Here is a 17,734-nt window from a genome sequence, read left to right on the forward strand (position 1 = left end):
ACATACATATACAATAATTATGAAAACATATTCTTGGAGTAAATAAATCTTTTGAATTAAAACCATGGTTCCACTAACATGAGAGTAGAGAATTCACATTCGTAAACATAATCATAATTCACTTGCAGAAATTACAGAAGAAATAAAGTTAAAGGTTTTTCAAAACAAAAGAAAGAAACTAAATTCCCAAACTAAGCCTAACTATGCCCCGATATCACATATCCTATCAAAGCACGCCCAATTGAAGCCTAAGCCTCATCACCAACATCCTCATGCTGATGATCACCTGCAACACAATTTAAACACATACAAAGAACAATAAGGGAGTAAGAAACATCTCACTCAAGTTCAGGTACAAAAATAAAGGTTAAGTAACACACACACAATAAACATAATTCACAAGCACAAATCACATGTAAACAATACACATACACAATCAGTATCACATACACACTCATTTACCATGCAATGATGTCATGGACTCGACTCATAAATGCATGCATGTGCCGTCAGTCTCATATCACATATCACTGGTGTGCTGCCTAAGCAACACACCTAAGGTAGTCTAGGAGTACATGTAGGGAGCTATCCATACACTCTCAACTAGAAGGATGTACTGCTAGGGTCAGGTCGGGATAGCGAAGCTTTGCAAGTTATGTCTCGTGCTCACAAACGGGCAGAATCGAGACATCCAAACTGCACTATCCCTTAGGACTCCCCCAAGATGTTACACAAGGAGGGCCTTCCCTAACGGTGTACTCCACATCGTACCCTTCACATAGATGCACATGATGCATGTCACACACATTCACACTTCATGGACTCATCACTTTACTTGTCATGGACTTTCATGTCTTATCTCATTTCATCATGTGTCACATTCTCATAGTCATAGTGCTCACAATAGCACGTCATTCACATTATGTCTCATGTCATTTGTTCACATTTCACACAGTCATACTCATAAGATCATCATTTGATTCTTATCCTCATCATGTTTATATTCACTTTTCACATTGTCTCATCATATTCACATAATCTCCACAGATCACTCTAATTCATAGCAAAACTTATCTATATATTTTTGAAATTAAACACATCTTTACACTCAACATCACACAAGGAACGCAACAGAACATTCAGAAAGAAAAACAGAAAACATTAGAAATTTGCCTGTTTCTCATAGGGTTCCCACAAGAACCCACAGAGCATTCTAATTCATATCAAAGCTTGCCTATTTTCAAAATTAAACACATATGCATGCATCACATCCAACTAGAAACCCAACAGAAAACTCAGATATTAAAACAGAAAACTTTCATAATCTACCTATCCCTAGAGCATGCATCAGGCAAGGGATTGGGGGCCAATCCTACTACCCAACAATTATTCCCACACCCCCGAGCAAGGTTTCTCACTCCCCCTTACCTGGACAAGTAGAAGGTGAAGCTAGAGCAAAATCTGGTTGATCTCCTTCTCTTGGTTCTCCTTAGTCTTCAGAGAATGTATCCAAGAGCAGTGTTAGAATTTGTTATTTATAGATGTCAGAAGTGGTCAGAATGGCCCGTTTCGGATCTGGAATGGCCCGTTCTGGATCCTTTCATCATGTGCTAAATTTGCATCTGGAACGGACCGTTCTTAAATCAAAACGGCCCGTTCTGGAGTTGAGTTTAACTCATAACGATCATGTTTGGAACGATCCATTCTTAAACCAGAACGGGTCGTTCCCAACTAGGTTTATAGGTCTTTTTAGTAGTTTGGAACAACCCGTTATAGTTTGGGAATGCCCCATTCCAATTTTGGGAACGACCCGTTCCGTTTTGAGAACAACCCGCTTTGGGGTACTAAAACACCCTTATTAGGCTTTGGGCCTTTTGATGTCATAACATGTTGTTCCCATGCTTTGGGAGCTCCTTTCCTTGATAATAGAAGTCCATTCCCTTGTTATAAGATATGAAAACTGGGGTGTTACATCTTATAATAAACAATAGTATAGAAATAAGTTGAATGAAAAATATAATACATCATTTTTAGATTTGTCAATGTATGTTATTTGTTAAATGTAATAAAATATGTCATTTTTATTTAAATTATGCATCTATTTATGTTATAGATGTTTATAATTTAAAATATTTATATATAAGTACGCATATCAACAAGTCATTAATTTGAGTGGTATTGGACTTGATTCCCTTTAATAAGATGTTGAAATAACCAATCAAGTTCTTTGATAAAGATTAGTTATCAATGAAGTCGGTTGAATATTTTGTAAGAATAATATGGTTATCATCAAAAGATATAAAAAGGCTTATATTTATCGTTCTCCCAAGGCACATAAAATGTTAGGACCAACCTTGCTTTGCCTATTATAGCTTATACAAGTCCAAAGCTTGCTTCAATGCGTTCGGGCTTTAACTGAACCTTATACATGTTCAAAAATAACGTTGATAAGTGTTATAATATCCTGAGATGATTGAAAATATGCTTTATTTTCTCTTTCATGTATCCACACAAAATGGTACAATGAAAGCATACCCATTGCTTTCTTTGATGGTGTTGTATGGTAGTTCATGCATTCATACATAATTTCTTTGGGAGGTCATCTGAATCTATGTAAAAGGGTCTCTATGATCTTCTACCTTGGTCGTGGGAGCATTATGGTAAGGAACCTCTAACATGTATGGGAGGTGTCCATTGTCGATTGTAATGCTCTAACTGAATCCTAATAGATCTCCCCTAGTTGAAAGTGGATTGAGAGGGTGATCAAGTGTGTTGTGATCTAGTCCATATTCTCTTAGGCTCTCTTGTATTTGGAGTGCCTTTGGTGATGATGGATATTGGTACTACATACATATTGAGTTAGGAACATGAGTTGCAAGAGTCATTGAATGGTAATGTGGATGATTTTGAGTTTGATGTGTTGAATGAAGTATCATGAATATTGACTATCGAATGATTTTTATTGATACGAGTTGTGGTTATGTGGTGTGTTAGTAGACTATCCATATGTCTTGTATGTGTTTATACTTGTGTGAGATATATTCTCACTACTCTTGTTGTTTTTGTGGTAGTTTTCTTGTTTAGGTTGAACATCATGTAGGAGCTTATTAGGGATATGAGGTTGAGCTTGAGGGAGATGAGATTTGAGGTTGCGATTTTATGCCATTACCTTTTTTTGATAGTGTGACATTAGGGTTAAAGAATATTGTGTTTATTTTATGCCTTTAACTTAAAGTTGTTTTATTATGTTGATTTTCCTGAAGATTTTGTAAAGGTTAGTTTGAGTTTATATTATGAACTTATATTTTGTTTTTATTTCATTTGATTAATAATAGAGTTTTATTAAGTAAAATTAAGATGTGTAAACCCTTTTATAGTATTATAAAGAAATTTGATTTGTTTAATCTTTTCTAGAGAAACATATTTTCTTAATAGTTTTATAATAGTATATTTAGGGTAAAAGTGTGCATAAATTATACCTTATCTATCTTGTAGCCTTTTTCAAGCTTTTGAATCTAATCATCTATGTTTTAACGCATAAATCAGTTAGGCATTGACGAAAAATATATAAGGTCGGTCTTAAAGGGCTCCAAAATAACACAACAATCCCATTCCAAAAAGCTTATATATATATATATATATATATATAAAGACTTGAAAGACTAAAGACAATGATTTGAACCTGCTTTTAACTATGCTAAAACTGTTAATATTCTCGCTCTATGTCTTGAAATCTTTCATCCACCAAATGAATAATGAAAAACTTAAGTTAGTCTATCATTAATTTAGCAAGTTACCTTCTTGAGTATGCTTATGCTTAAATGTAGGCTCCTCAAGAAGGAGGAAGGAGATAAATTGAAGTATAAAAGTTTTCAAGTAGAAGCGTGTTTCCTCCCTTTGATTTAAATCTTAAAAAAGTTGTTTCATCAAAATGATTTTATTTAATGAGTTATCTTGAAAATTTGGAACTCATTAAAATGAATAAAAAAAACTTTCAACAGATTAAAGTAATGAATCAAGGTTATAACAAGTAACAAAAGAGTAGAGTTAAAGAAGATCACACATAAGGTTTACACTAGTTCATTTTCAAACCGAAAGCTACATCCAATCTTCTGTAAACAACCACCAATTACAAGACTTCCACTATATGCAAAAATTTGTAACTACAAAACAATCAAGCTAGATCAAACCTAGATTATGAACGTTCCTATTAACCCCTAATAGAAACCCCTTCCTCATATTACAATTAGAAACCTCTTACCTAACTTGTACACTTGAGAAGCCATATCCCTAGATTATAGACTTTATGAATGGGATTACCAACTACCTAGAAATCCATATTAATTCCTACAACAAAAAAATATGAAACAAATTAACATGTGTGAAGCCTTTTCATTTTCATTTTTCTTGGTTGCTTGAAAAGCAAGAACTAAATTCTTGGTTTGAAAAAGCTTCAAGATCTATTGATTCTTTGATGCACTCTAAGAATCCAATTTTATCTTTCTTGGTTTCTTGAAAAGAAAGAACTAAATTCTTGGTTTGAAAAAGCTTCAAGATTAATCACTTCTTTGATGCACTTTGAGAATTCTCACATATGTGTGTGTTATGAGAGTTAAAGGTTTAAACAAAAAAAAACTTTTCGTAACTATTTTAATCGGTTACATTGCTATGTAATCTATTACATTGCTCATGTTGGAAATCTAGGTTTCCCAAAAACATGTTATGTGTAAATGTAATCGAGTACCACACATTGTAATTAGTTACTACATACGATTTCCATTTATGGCTTTTACACCTACACAAATGTAACTTATTACATATTCCAAATGAAATTGGTTAGATTGTGCAACATGGTTTGGCATAAAGTCGCAATCAATTAAGAAATACATAATCATTTACTTTTGATACACCTTTTGTATAGAAACACATTTACTCTAATGTAATTTATTACAATAGAAGGTGTTGGCTTTCCTTTTGTTCTCTAAAATATGATGTAATTGACTAATTTTCATTTAACCAACTACAATAAAAAGTCCTTATTCTTTCCAGGAAACACAAACATAATTTAAGAAATTGAATTCAGCTTAATAGATTACAACAAAGAGTTTTTTCTTGCTTTTGAAAACCCTAAGCATTTTTTATTTTCTTTTACAACTTGGTTGTTTTTACTTATGAAAAACTTGTTATTCTTTTAAAATTCTTATTATTATTTTCTTGATTAGAAAATTTTGTATCTTTTGGGCTTGTTTCACGTGACTCTCTAGAGACATTAAAGCATGAAAACCTAAGATGTTACATTGCTTGACTTGATGTTTGGTAGTGATAGTGAAAAGGCAAAACATTTATGCTTTTGTCATATATCTTCCAAATTCTTCTAGTCTTATTTAAAATGCAAAAAATAGAACTTACATATTCGTTCTTTGAAAGTTATATTGTAAACACTTTATCTTGTAAAGAATATCGTAAGTAGTAGCTTACATCTGTAAGCCATAAGTGACATCGAGAATAATTGTAAGTTCTAATTGTTAGTGGAATCCTTTAAGTTCAAAGGTAACTACTAGATGTAGCTCAGGTTGAGTGAAATAGTATAAAAACAAATTCATTCATTTCTCTTTTATATTCTACACTTGTTTTTTGGATGAAAACGATTTTGTAAGTTATATTTGTGCCTCTACAAAAATGCTTGCGAAAAACTTATCACATATATTCAACCTCCCCTTTTATATGTTTGTTTCACTTTCAATATATACCTAATTTTATATGTACTTAAGTTTATTAATATATACCTAACTCTAATAGTTAGTAACATGTGCCTAAGTTTATATGAATAGGTAGGTACTAATTTATTAGCCTAAGTTGGTTTGTTAGTTCGTTAGTTTTAAGTTTGATATAACTTAGGTTACAACTACTTTCATAGGTTAGTAATGTACCAAATCTTTTTACTTAGTTAAACATACATATTTATAAGTTAAATCTATGAGTGAAGAGTACGAGAATGAAGTGACAAAGTTTATACAATTTTCTAAAGGAATGATGTTTAACGTAGTAATGGAAGATATTATTGTCCTTGTGTCAACTCTTTGAATGATAGAAGAATAGAAATTAAAGTTATACAAAAACATTTCTATGCTATTAATTTCTTAAATATTATACAACTTGGACATGACACGATGATTTGTTAGACATGCCAAACTATTAGCAACAATAACATATTTTTATCATGTCTTCCTTTCATAGTGTTGACTTTTGTTGGTCAACACAATTGGTGTCGACCAACCTTTTTAATTTTACATAGCTTCAAATTTAGTGTCAATTACAAAAGGTTAACTATTAGATTAGCTTTTACAATTTTGGTATAGGTCATAAAGTAATGTTGATTTTATTAGTTAATGTCCACTTTTGGTCAATCCTAACACATTTTGTTTTTTGAATTTTATTGCATCTTATATATTTTCTCTCAATTATATAATTTATTGTGAGTTATTATATAAATAACATTTCTCTTTATTATCTATTGACAATACATGAGGGTTGTTTTGGAATCCTTAATAGCTATCACTACAATTAGTGATTTTTTTTGTCAAAAGCTTGTAGGATGAGCGGCCATCAAAATCTTCTTTTAATGTGTGTGTGTTTTGGGATCCTTAATAGCTATCACCACAATTGGTGAACTTTTTTTTGTCAAAAGCTTGTAGGATAACCGACCATTAGATTCTTCTTTTAATAAGCGTATGTGTGTGTATCAAATTAGTGAAATGATATTTTTAATTTTTTTTATAAAATGAAAATTAATTTAATCAATTTAATTACCATTATATTTGATTGTACTACTGAATCGATCAAGAAAAGAAAATTTCATATGATTCTAAAATTATTCAATAGTTCATTGAATAACTTTATTTTAAAGTATAAAATGTATTCAAAATACATGTAAATAAGAATTGTTAGATAACCTATCAAGAAAAATCTAATTCATGTGAAATTTGAAATGTGTGATCATGAGTGGAATATCATCAAATACAATTATTAGATTAGTTGAATTTGTATTCTATAAAAAACTATTGAAGGTGTCATTTTACTAATTTGACACCATGATGTCAACAGATCCTTAGAAGAGATCAAATTATATCGGTGTAACTTTTACTAATTATTACATCATTCAATAACTTTCAATTGAATGATTTTTTCTTAAAACCTACCATTAGATTGATTTCTTTAACTTAGATCATGTGATGGAACTAGGTGAGGAGATTGATGTTCCTCCACTTTGCTCCATGCTTAGGACCGAATCTCTTGAGGTAGACCTTGGATCAAAGCTTGAAATCTCCTTGAAGAAATCTTCAATGGAGGTGATGCCTTAGAAGGAGGTTCGGTTACTTCCTTTGGATGAAGAAGCTTAAGGAACCTAATCTAAGGTTTGAAGAACTTTGGAGAGAACTTAGGAGAGAAAGTTCCTCACGGTTTTGGACTCTTGAATTTGAGAGAAAAATCTGAAGATTGATTCTCATTTATGTCAAAAGTGAGTACAAGTGTAGGAAAATCAAATATATAGGGAATAGTAGCTTGTAGGAGAAGTTATCCCTAACCATGGTTCATTAAGAACCATGGTAGGATTAACTTAAACTCCTACGGTTTAGCTAGCTTCTAGGAGAAGCTAAACCTTGACCATGGTTCTTTTAGGAACCAAGGTAAGGTTAAGCTAACCTTGCTTGAGTTTAGAAGCTTGCAAGACAAGCTTCAAACTCAAGCAAGAATGCTTGAAAAATTCGGCCAAAGAGAAGGAAGGAAGCTAGGCGGCCCATGGTTCAAATTGCTCCTTGATTTAATTTGAAATTCTTTGATTTGGTTTAGTTAGGTTCATCATATGATGATGAAACCTAGCTAAATCAAATCTATGAAAAATTAGGAGCAAAATGAGTCCAATATGTAAAATTTTGCCTAGGCCCAACTCTGGCCCAATTTCTAAGCACACTCCCTAGCTTTGCTAAATGTCACCCCCTTTTTCCTACTGAAAAAATAAAGAATGAGTGTGTCAACTAGGGAGGTTAAATGGAGTTAAACTCTCCAAGTAACCTACCTCAAAATCAATATACAAACACTAGAAAAAGCTAGTAAAGTGCCTCACAAATACAAAGGCAAAAATAACCTATACACAAGACTATGTATAAACTGTACAATATAAACAAGTAGAACTAAGGCCTTCTCTTCATGATAGAGCATTCCAAGTGAAGATTATCTTGGGCCTGACAAGCCCATTAGTCTTCTCTAGATCCAGCTCTTCCTGTATCCTCCTAGCCATAGCTCTGGTCACTGGGCCCTTGGCCCATGGTCTATCATCCCCTCCTTCTTGAGAAGGATTTGTCCTCAAATCTATAGGTTCTTCTTCCTCATCATAACCTGCAAAGGGAATAAGATCACTTATATTAAAAGTGTTACTTACTCCATAATCACTAGGAAGATCTAACCTGTAAGCATTATCATTAATTCTTTGGAGGACTTGGAAGGGACCATCTCCTCTTGGGTTGAGTTTTGACTTTCTTTGAGAAGGAAACCTTTCCTTTCTCAAGTGAAGTCAAACCCAATCCCCTTCCTCAAAAATGAGGGCTTTCTTTCCCTTGCTTCTATCTAAAGCAGTTCTCTCATTTTGTTGTTGTATTTGAGTTTTAACCTTCTCATGCAATTTCTTAACAAATTCAGCCCTCGATACCCCTTCTTTATGAAAATAATGAGAAGAATCTGGTAGGGGTATTAGGTCTAAAGGAGTAAGAGGGTTAAAACCATATACAACCTCAAAAGGTGAGATTTTGGTAGTCTTATGGACTACCCTGTTGTAAGCAAATTCAATGTGGGGCAAGTACTCATCCCAAGATTTATGGTTACCCTTAAGGACTGCCCTTAACATTGTAGATAGGGATCTATTAACTACTTCTGTTTGCCCATCAGTTTGTGGGTGACAAGTAGTAGAGAAAAGTAATTTAGTTCCTAGCCTACTCCAAAGAGTTTTCCAGAAATGACTAAGGAACTTAGTATCCCTATCTGAGACAATAGTTTTGGGTAGACCATGAAGTCTAACCACTTCCTTGAAGAAGAGTCTTGCTATGTTGCTTGCATCATCTATTTTGTGGCAGGGTATAAAGTGGGCCATTTTACTAAATCTGTCCACTACCACAAAAATAGAATCCATGCCTCTCTGGGTCTTGGGCAAGCCCAAAATAAAATCCATACTAATATCAACCCATGGAGAGTTAGCAACAGGTAAGGGTGTATAGATGCCATGAGGCATTACTTTAGACTTTGCTTGTAAACAAGCTATACATCTAGAGCAAAACCTCTCAACATCCCTTCTCATATGGGGCCAAAAGAATTTCTCTTTTAAAAAGCTTAGAGTCTTTTCAACTCCAAAGTGCCCCATGAGACCACCCTCATGACTTTCTTGAATAAGGAGTTTTCTTATAGATCCTTGGGGTATACAAATTCTTCCCTCTTTATACAAGTACCCCTCAGAAATATAGAAACCTCCTTGAGATCCAAGAGAGACTAACAAAGTATGTCTCCTAGAAAGGGCATCAGCCACAACATTATTTTTCCCTTTCTTGTATTTAATCACATATGGAAATTGTTCTAAGAACTCTACCCACTTAGCATGCCTTTTGTTTAGTTTGCCTTGACCCCTCAGATACTTAAGTGACTCATGGTCACTATGAATGACAAATTCTTTGGGAATAAGGTAGTGTTCCCAAGTTTGAAGGGCCCTAACCAAAGCATAAAGCTCCTTGTCATAGGTAGGGTAGTTAAGAGAGACACCTTTGAGTTTTTCACTGAAATATGCAATAGGGTGCCCACCCTGTAACAAAACCGCACCTAAGCCAACTCCAGAAGCATCACATTCTAACTCAAAAGTTTTTGAAAAATCTGGTAGAGCTAGAAGTGGTGCATGAGTAAGCTTATGCTTTAAAGTTATGAAGGCATTTTCTTGTTTCTCTCCCCATATAAATTCCACATTTTTCTTGACTAAATCATTTAATGGGGAGGCAAGTGTGGAGAAATTAGGAACAAACCTCCTATAGAAGCTTGCCAAACCATGGAAGCTCCTAATATCTCCAACACTTTTAGGAGTGGGCCATTCTTGGATGGCCTTGATTTTCTCGGGGTCCACATGAACCCCTTTTTTACTAATTATAAACCCTAGAAAAACTACACTATCTACACAAAAGGTACATTTTTCTAAATTTCCAAAAAGTTGATTTTTCCTAAGAATATCAAAAACTTGCCTTAAGTGTCCTATATGATCACTTAGACTCCTACTGTATATGAGAATATCATCAAAATAAACTACTACAAATCTACCTATACAATCCCTAAGGACATGGTTCATGAGACGCATGAAAGTACTAGGAGCATTGGTGAGCCCAAAAGGCATCACTAACCATTCATATAATCCAAACTTGGTCTTGAAAGCGGTTTTCCATTCATCTCCTTCTTTGATTCTAATTTGATTGTATCCGCTTTTAAGATCAACTTTAGAAAATATGATGGCTCCATGAAGCTCATCTAACATGTCATCAAGCCTAGGGATGGGGTGTCTATATTTCACAGTGATGTTGTTGATGGCTCTACTATCACAACACATTCTCCACTTGCCATCTTTTTTTGGAACCAACAACACTGGAACAGCACAAGGACTTAAGCTCTTTCGAACCCAGCCCTTCTCCAACAAATCTTGGACCTGAGACTCAATTTCTTTAGTTTCTTGGGGGTTGGTCCTATAGGCAGGCCTATTAGGTAGGCTAGCTCCAGGCACCAAATCAATTTGATGTTCTATTCCTCTAGAAGGAGGAAGGCCCATTGGACCCTCGGGAGGAAATAGATCATCAAATTCTTTTAAAAGTGTTTTTACCCCCTTAGGTAAAGTCTCATGTCCACTAGATGTGGCAGTGCAAGAAAGAGTTCCTTTACAGAGAAGGAAATAAGAGGGTTGTTGAATCAAGAGGGTTTGTTTGGAAATTTTATTCTCTTGATTAACGACCTCTAGGAAGGGAACTCCTTTCTCCCTAGATTCCTCTCTATCCTTAAGTTTCACAGACTTTTTTTTTTTTTCTCTCTTTTCTTCTTTTTTTATAAATCTCTTTTCACTATCTCTTTTGAGTTTCATTTGTGCTTGATCCTCAGCCACCTGTTGAGGAGAAAGAGGATGAAGCACAAACTTTCTTTCCTTATGTGTAAAGGTAATCTCGTTAGTAAGGCCATTGTGCATGGTTTTCTTATCAAATTGCCATGGCCTTCCTAATAAGATGTGACAAGCTTCCATTGGTACTACATCACATAGCACCTCATCTTCATAGTTCCCAATGGAAATTTTGACCTTTACTTGTTGGTCAACTGCTAAATCACCATCCTCATTAATCCAATGGAGTTGATAAGGTTTAGGATGGGAATTAGTAGTTAAACCCAACTTCTCAACCAGCCTAGTGCTACAACAATTACACCATGAGCCACTATCAACAATGAGAGAACATGCACTGTTTGAAACTTTGCATCTAGTATGAAATATGTTCTCTCTTTGTGATAGAGTATCACTAGGTTGGTTGTTGAGGAGTCTCCTAATCATTAAGAGCTCCCCTTCATAAGGAAAAGTAGACTCTACACCTTTCTCTTGATCACTTGCTTCTTCCTCACTATTACTAGAGGAAGTAGTAACCTCATCTTGGCTACTATAAATGTCATGCCCCCTCATGATCATTACCTTCTTTGTGGGGCATTGGGAGGCAATGTGGCCTCTCCCTAAACATTTAAAGCACTTAATATCACTAGTCCTAGAACTAGTGTGTGTAGTGTCCTTTCCCTTTCCCTTATCTTTTTCTGTGGCTAGATTTTTGGAGGGTTCAAAAGATTTCTTCTTTTCAAAAGTTTTTCCCTCCTTCTTGGAATCTTTCTTTAGAAATGAAGAGTTGGAGCTATTTTTGTAAGATTTTCTCATTCTTTGTTGTTCTACCCTTACACAAAGTTGGACCAAGTCATTTAGGTCCCTGTAGGGTAGTAGCTCCACTTGGTCTCTTATTTCTAAATTAAGACCACTCAAAAATCTAGCTACAGTAGTAGCTTCCTCTTCCCTGATACAAGCCCTCATCATTAATAGCTCCATTTGTTGCCTGTACTGTTCTACAGACATGTCTCTTTGTTGGAGCCTTTGGAGCTTATTCATAAGCTCCCTCCCATAGTAGGTAGGAATGTGCCTCCTCCTCATTGCACTTTATTGATGTTCCTCCACTTTGCTCCATGCTTAGGACCGAATCTCTTGAGGTAGACCTTGGATCAAAGCTTGAAATCTCCTTGAAGAAATCTTCAATGGAGGTGATGCCTTAGAAGGAGGTTCGGTTACTTCCTTTGGATGAAGAAGCTTAAGGAACCTAAGCTAAGGTTTGAAGAACTTTGGAGAGAACTTAGGAGAGAAAGTTCCTCACGGTTTTGGACTCTTGAATTTGAGAGAAAAATCTGAAGATTGATTCTCATTTATGTCAAAAGTGAGTACAAGTGTAGGAAAATCAAATATATAGGGAATAGTAGCTTGTAGGAGAAGTTATCCCTAACCATGGTTCATTAAGAACCATGGTAGGATTAACTTAAACTCCTACAGTTTAGCTAGCTTCTAGGAGAAGCTAAACCTTGACCATGGTTCTTTTAGGAACCAAGGTAAGGTTAAGCTAACCTTGCTTGAGTTTAGAAGCTTGCAAGACAAGCTTCAAACTCAAGCAAGAATGCTTGAAAAATTCGGCCAAAGAGAAGGAAGGAAGCTAGGCGGCCCATGGTTCAAATTGCTCCTTGATTTAATTTGAAATTCTTTGATTTGGTTTAGTTAGGTTCATCATATGATGATGAAACCTAGCTAAATCAAATCTATGAAAAATTAGGAGCAAAATGAGTCCAATATGTAAAATTTTGCCTAGGCCCAACTCTGGCCCAATTTCTAAGCACACTCCCTAGCTTTGCTAAATGTCACCCCCTTTTTCCTACTGAAAAAATAAAGAATGAGTGTGTCAACTAGGGAGGTTAAATGGAGTTAAACTCTCCAAGTAACCTACCTCAAAATCAATATACAAACACTAGAAAAAGCTAGTAAAGTGCCTCACAAATACAAAGGCAAAAATAACCTATACACAAGACTATGTATAAACTGTACAATATAAACAAGTAGAACTAAGGCCTTCTCTTCATGATAGAGCATTCCAAGTGAAGATTATCTTGGGCCTGACAAGCCCATTAGTCTTCTCTAGATCCAGCTCTTCCTGTATCCTCCTAGCCATAGCTCTGGTCACTGGGCCCTTGGCCCATGGTCTATCATCATGTATATAAAATTTTATATTAATTCAAAATTATTGAATACCTTGTTTATATAAATCAAAATTAACATAATATATATTTTTAAAAATATAATATAATGTGAATAATTTGATAGTAATTAAATACCTGATGGATTTATTAAAAGAATACATATCTCAAATTGCATATGCATCATGTTGGAAGCCTTTAACCTACTTGATCGCAATGTTTTTGGCGAAAACTTGGCCCTTAAGATTGACATAGAAAAGACTTTTGATATTTTGGACTGGAATTTTCTACTTCAAGTCTTAAAGACTTTTGGGTTTTTTCACACCTTTCGTAACTGGATTGATACTATATTGCAATCAACTAGACTATCTTTTTGTATTAATAGAGCTTTTGTAGGTTACTTGGCCTATAAACGAAGGGTGAGAGGGTGATCCCTTTTTGTCTCACCTATTCTACTTGGTAAAGTATGTCTTAAGTAAAGACATTTCACAACTAGTTGATTATAGGTTATTACTGCCTATGGCTAGTCCAAGGTATATCTTCACTCCTACACATGCTCTCTATGCAGATGATAATATATTTTTTTCTCAAGGAACGTCCATGAGTGTTGCTATTCTTAAATGAGTATTTGAACAACATGTAGAAGCATTTGGCCAACTAATTAGTCCTAGCAAGTGCAATTTTTTAGTAGATTCTTATCTTCTTCTAAAACTATTGTAGTTACATCACTAGGGTTTTTCTATAGGTAGAGCTCCCTTTGATTACCTAGGTGTTCCTATTTTCAAAGGTAAGCCTCATGCTCGCTTTCTTCAAGCTACCATTGGGAAAATTCAAGCAAAATTAGCATCTTGGAAGGGGCAACTTCTATCTATTATGGGAAAAGTGCAAGTGGTTAGTTAGGTTATTTATGGTAGTCTCTTATATAGTTTTCATGTGTAATCATGACCAAAGAATGTGGTAAAAAATTTTAAGACTCTTATTCGTAATTTCATTTCATCTATTGATCCTTATACTTGTAAATATGTCACTATGGCTTGTAAGACAGTTTGTTCTCCAATTTGTGAGGGGGGTCTTGGCCTCATAATGAAGCTATTACCTTGAAGTTGGGCTAAAACTTTGCTAATTCTACGAATCAGTGGGTTTTTTTTTTATGCGTGCAAGGTTCTTAAGACATGCGAACCCTTTGAGAAACTTTAAGTCATCATCAATATGGCCTTTTATTCATAGACATTGATGGTAAACACATGAGAACACAAATTGGGTTTTGGGTAATGGTAAGCACGTCAATTTTTGGTTGGACGCTTGGTGCACACCCACTCCAATAATAAGTTTGCTTGGTCTCACACAAGAGGATAATTCATAACTTAATGTCATTATCAATGACTTTATACATCAATTTTCTTGGCATATTCCTCAATGCTTGTTGGATTGTATTCCAAATTGAGGAACATTCTTGCGCTTCTATGCCCTCCCAATGCACAAGAGGAGAATTCTCCAGTTAATGGTATATTATCCCTTAAAGAGGCCTATCAGTTTTGTAATCCCAATGGACAACATATTCCCTAGGCTAGTTTACTATGGTGCAAGCACCTCTCACCTTCTAGGTCTTGTTTAGTATATTCACAACAAACGGGCCCTAAATGATAATCTCATCTTGCAGGGAATCATTGTGGTCTTTTGGTGTTGTCTTTGTGGTTCCTCTTCGAAAACATCAAATCATCTTTTCCTATATTTCTCCTATAGGGATTCTCTTTGATTGTGGTTTCAGAACTTGATTAACCACCCTATTGATAGATCATCTCTTGAAAGTCTCGTACTCATTTAAAAATGCATGGAAACTGGAATAGTCAAGTGAAAGAAGCCCTCACAACTGCGATAATGCATGTTATATGGGTCATATAACATGCTCGAAATATTCTACACTTTCTTAATATGGCCATAAGTCCCACCTAAGCCATTGCTTTGATTACCTTGTTGACTTCCATCTCTTTTTTGGCTTCAACGAGTAGAGTCTACTCATGGTCAATCCTTAATAGTCTCAACAAGGTGGCTTATCCACCTAAGCAACAACATATTATCCAAATAGATTGGCACCCCCTGCTCTTAGGTTTATTAAGTATAATATAGATGAGGCTACTCGTGGTTGTTTCGGTCATGCTTCTTGTGGTGGTATTTTTTAGGGACCACACCAGTGCATTTTTATATGATTTCTATCTATATATTAGGAATAAATAAGCCCTACATGTGAAACTTATGACGGTAATGTTGGCCATACAAAAGCCATATCAGATGGGCTAGCATAATAAATGGTTAGAAAGTGACTCAAAATTAGTTTTAATGGCTTTTTCAAATGAACATAGTGTACCTTTGAAGCTTAGTTGTAGTTAGAAGAAATGTATGTCTAACATCCACTAAGAGGTTCTTTGTATCACATATTTATCACGAGAGGAATTTTTATGTGGATCTCCTTGCCTATCATGGGTTAGAACATAGGGGTAGTTACATTTGGTGGGAGACGATCCTTAGATTTTGTTAGGAGACTTTTTCCCATAGTCATTGTAATCTTCCTTTTCTTTAGGTTTTGTTAGTTTTGTTTGAGTTTTGGTATAGTCCCCTGATTGCTCTTTTTTTTTTCTCTTCTATTTAAATTTAATTGTTATGTCATAGATGATTGGTAGACCTTGAGATGTCAACATTATTTGGATGTCTTAGTCTTATGATGCAATCCATACTTGATCTTTATTTTTAAAAAAAATAATTTGATAATAATAATTTATAAAAATTACCACAATGTAATTTGACCTCTCCATATGTTATATATATATCATTGAAATTGTATTCATTTCATCTTTAATAGTGAATTGATCTTCCAAATAAAAAATCAAAAGGACAAAGGAAAAAATTCAAAATGAAAAAAATAATTAATTAATTAATTAGGGCTATAATCTTATTGAGTCATTATTTCATCAGCTAAACTGATCTTTTAGGATTTTATCATGATGCAAGAAGAGTAAAATTGTGATGAGAGAAATTATTTATGTGCGGTAAAGTTGACTTTTCAGCCAAACTAAATTAAAAATAAATAAAAATATCTAAAATAAATGTAGAAAAATTTGAACCAAAAATGCACAGTCTCTATGCGTTTTCTGTTCAAAATTTTTGTAAACTGAAAATGCACACTCCCTTGTGCATTTTTTGTTCTAGGATTTTTTAAAATTAAAAAAAAGTTAAATTAATTGATATTTATTTTTATTATTTTATTATATATTTATTTTTGATAAAATATGTATATCATAATATTTATTTTTTATGAAATTATGTTTGAAAAAAATATAATGTTGATTTAATAATATTACACAAACAAAAAATTGATATAACATTTTAACGATTTACATTTAGTTGTTCAGTTATGCATGGACAATTTGATCTATTATGACCTTCATTACGCCAATGTCCACATTGTTGTTTATGTTGTGACTGTCCAAGCCATTTCATTGTGTATACGAGTTAATTTTGGTCGTCCTTTTGCACACAAATTGGAGCGATCAAGAACAATTTGAGGGTCTTGACTTGGTTGTATGTTGACATCATTACCGATTGGATACCATTGTCTTGAATAGGCTTGAGCTATGTATTGGATTGAATAAATCAAATCAACATAATTGTACGAATTGACACGTACATATACACAAGCAACGATGGCATGTGAACAAGGATATTTGAATGCTTGGAAAGTACCACATTCACAAGTCCGATCATTAAGCATTACAATCCAAGTTTGTCCACCTCGTTGAGTTAATGGATTGAATGCTTCTTCAACCTCAAATCTTGTGGCTTCATAATCAAATCTACGAACAATATGAGAGGTTACATCTTCTTGATTTTTTTGCATTGTCTCCATTAACTTACCACAGTATTGTTCTCCTCTTTCACATGCTGTCACCGCTTCACCACATCTTTGATAAAAGTACTCTACTAGTCTAGAATACGTGCACTTAACTAGAGTAGTGATACACAAATTTTGAGCCCCTTTTAATATCTTACTTACGGCCTTTGACAAGTTTGTTGTCATGTGACTGTACCTGCGACCATGCTCGTCATTTGCAATGCTCCATTTCTCCAATGAAATGCCATCGATCCATCGATGTATTTTTAGACTTACTTCTTGAAACTTTTGTAGTCTCATTTCGAAATAGTGTTTGCAAGTCGTGTACCCTATGTACAATGTGACAATAAAGTATATTTGTTAGAAAAAAATAGAGTAATATTTGTGTTTAAGTTCAATGTAATTAAATAAGAAATAATAACATACTTATGTTAATTAACTTTTCGTTTAGCTTGACATTCTTGAAACGGTGATTGAAGTTGCTAGTAATTTGACGAATGCAATAGACAAAGTATGCATTAA

At 34.2% G+C, this 17,734-nt stretch overlaps 1 protein-coding gene across 1 annotated transcript; it reads right to left on the reverse strand.

Moving 5' to 3' along the window:
• Positions 1–16,792: 16,792 nt before the first annotated feature.
• On the reverse strand, positions 16,793–17,512 carry LOC145957866 (uncharacterized). The gene has a single exon (XM_083074289.1). The coding sequence runs from the start codon at positions 17,510–17,512 to the stop codon at positions 16,793–16,795; it is 720 nt and encodes a 239-aa protein (XP_082930415.1).
• Between the last annotated feature and the right edge of the window lie 222 nt (positions 17,513–17,734).

The sequence above is a fragment of the Cajanus cajan genome, chromosome 5, assembly GCF_000230855.2.
Source record: "Cajanus cajan strain Asha chromosome 5, NIPB_CcT2T_4, whole genome shotgun sequence".
Lineage (NCBI taxonomy): Eukaryota > Viridiplantae > Streptophyta > Magnoliopsida > Fabales > Fabaceae > Cajanus > Cajanus cajan.

What these genes read in the sequence shown, in the direction of transcription:
- LOC145957866 (XM_083074289.1), bottom strand. Translation starts at nt 17,512, where the DNA reads ATGAGACTACAAAAGTTTCAAGAAGTAAGTCTAAAAATACATCGATGG.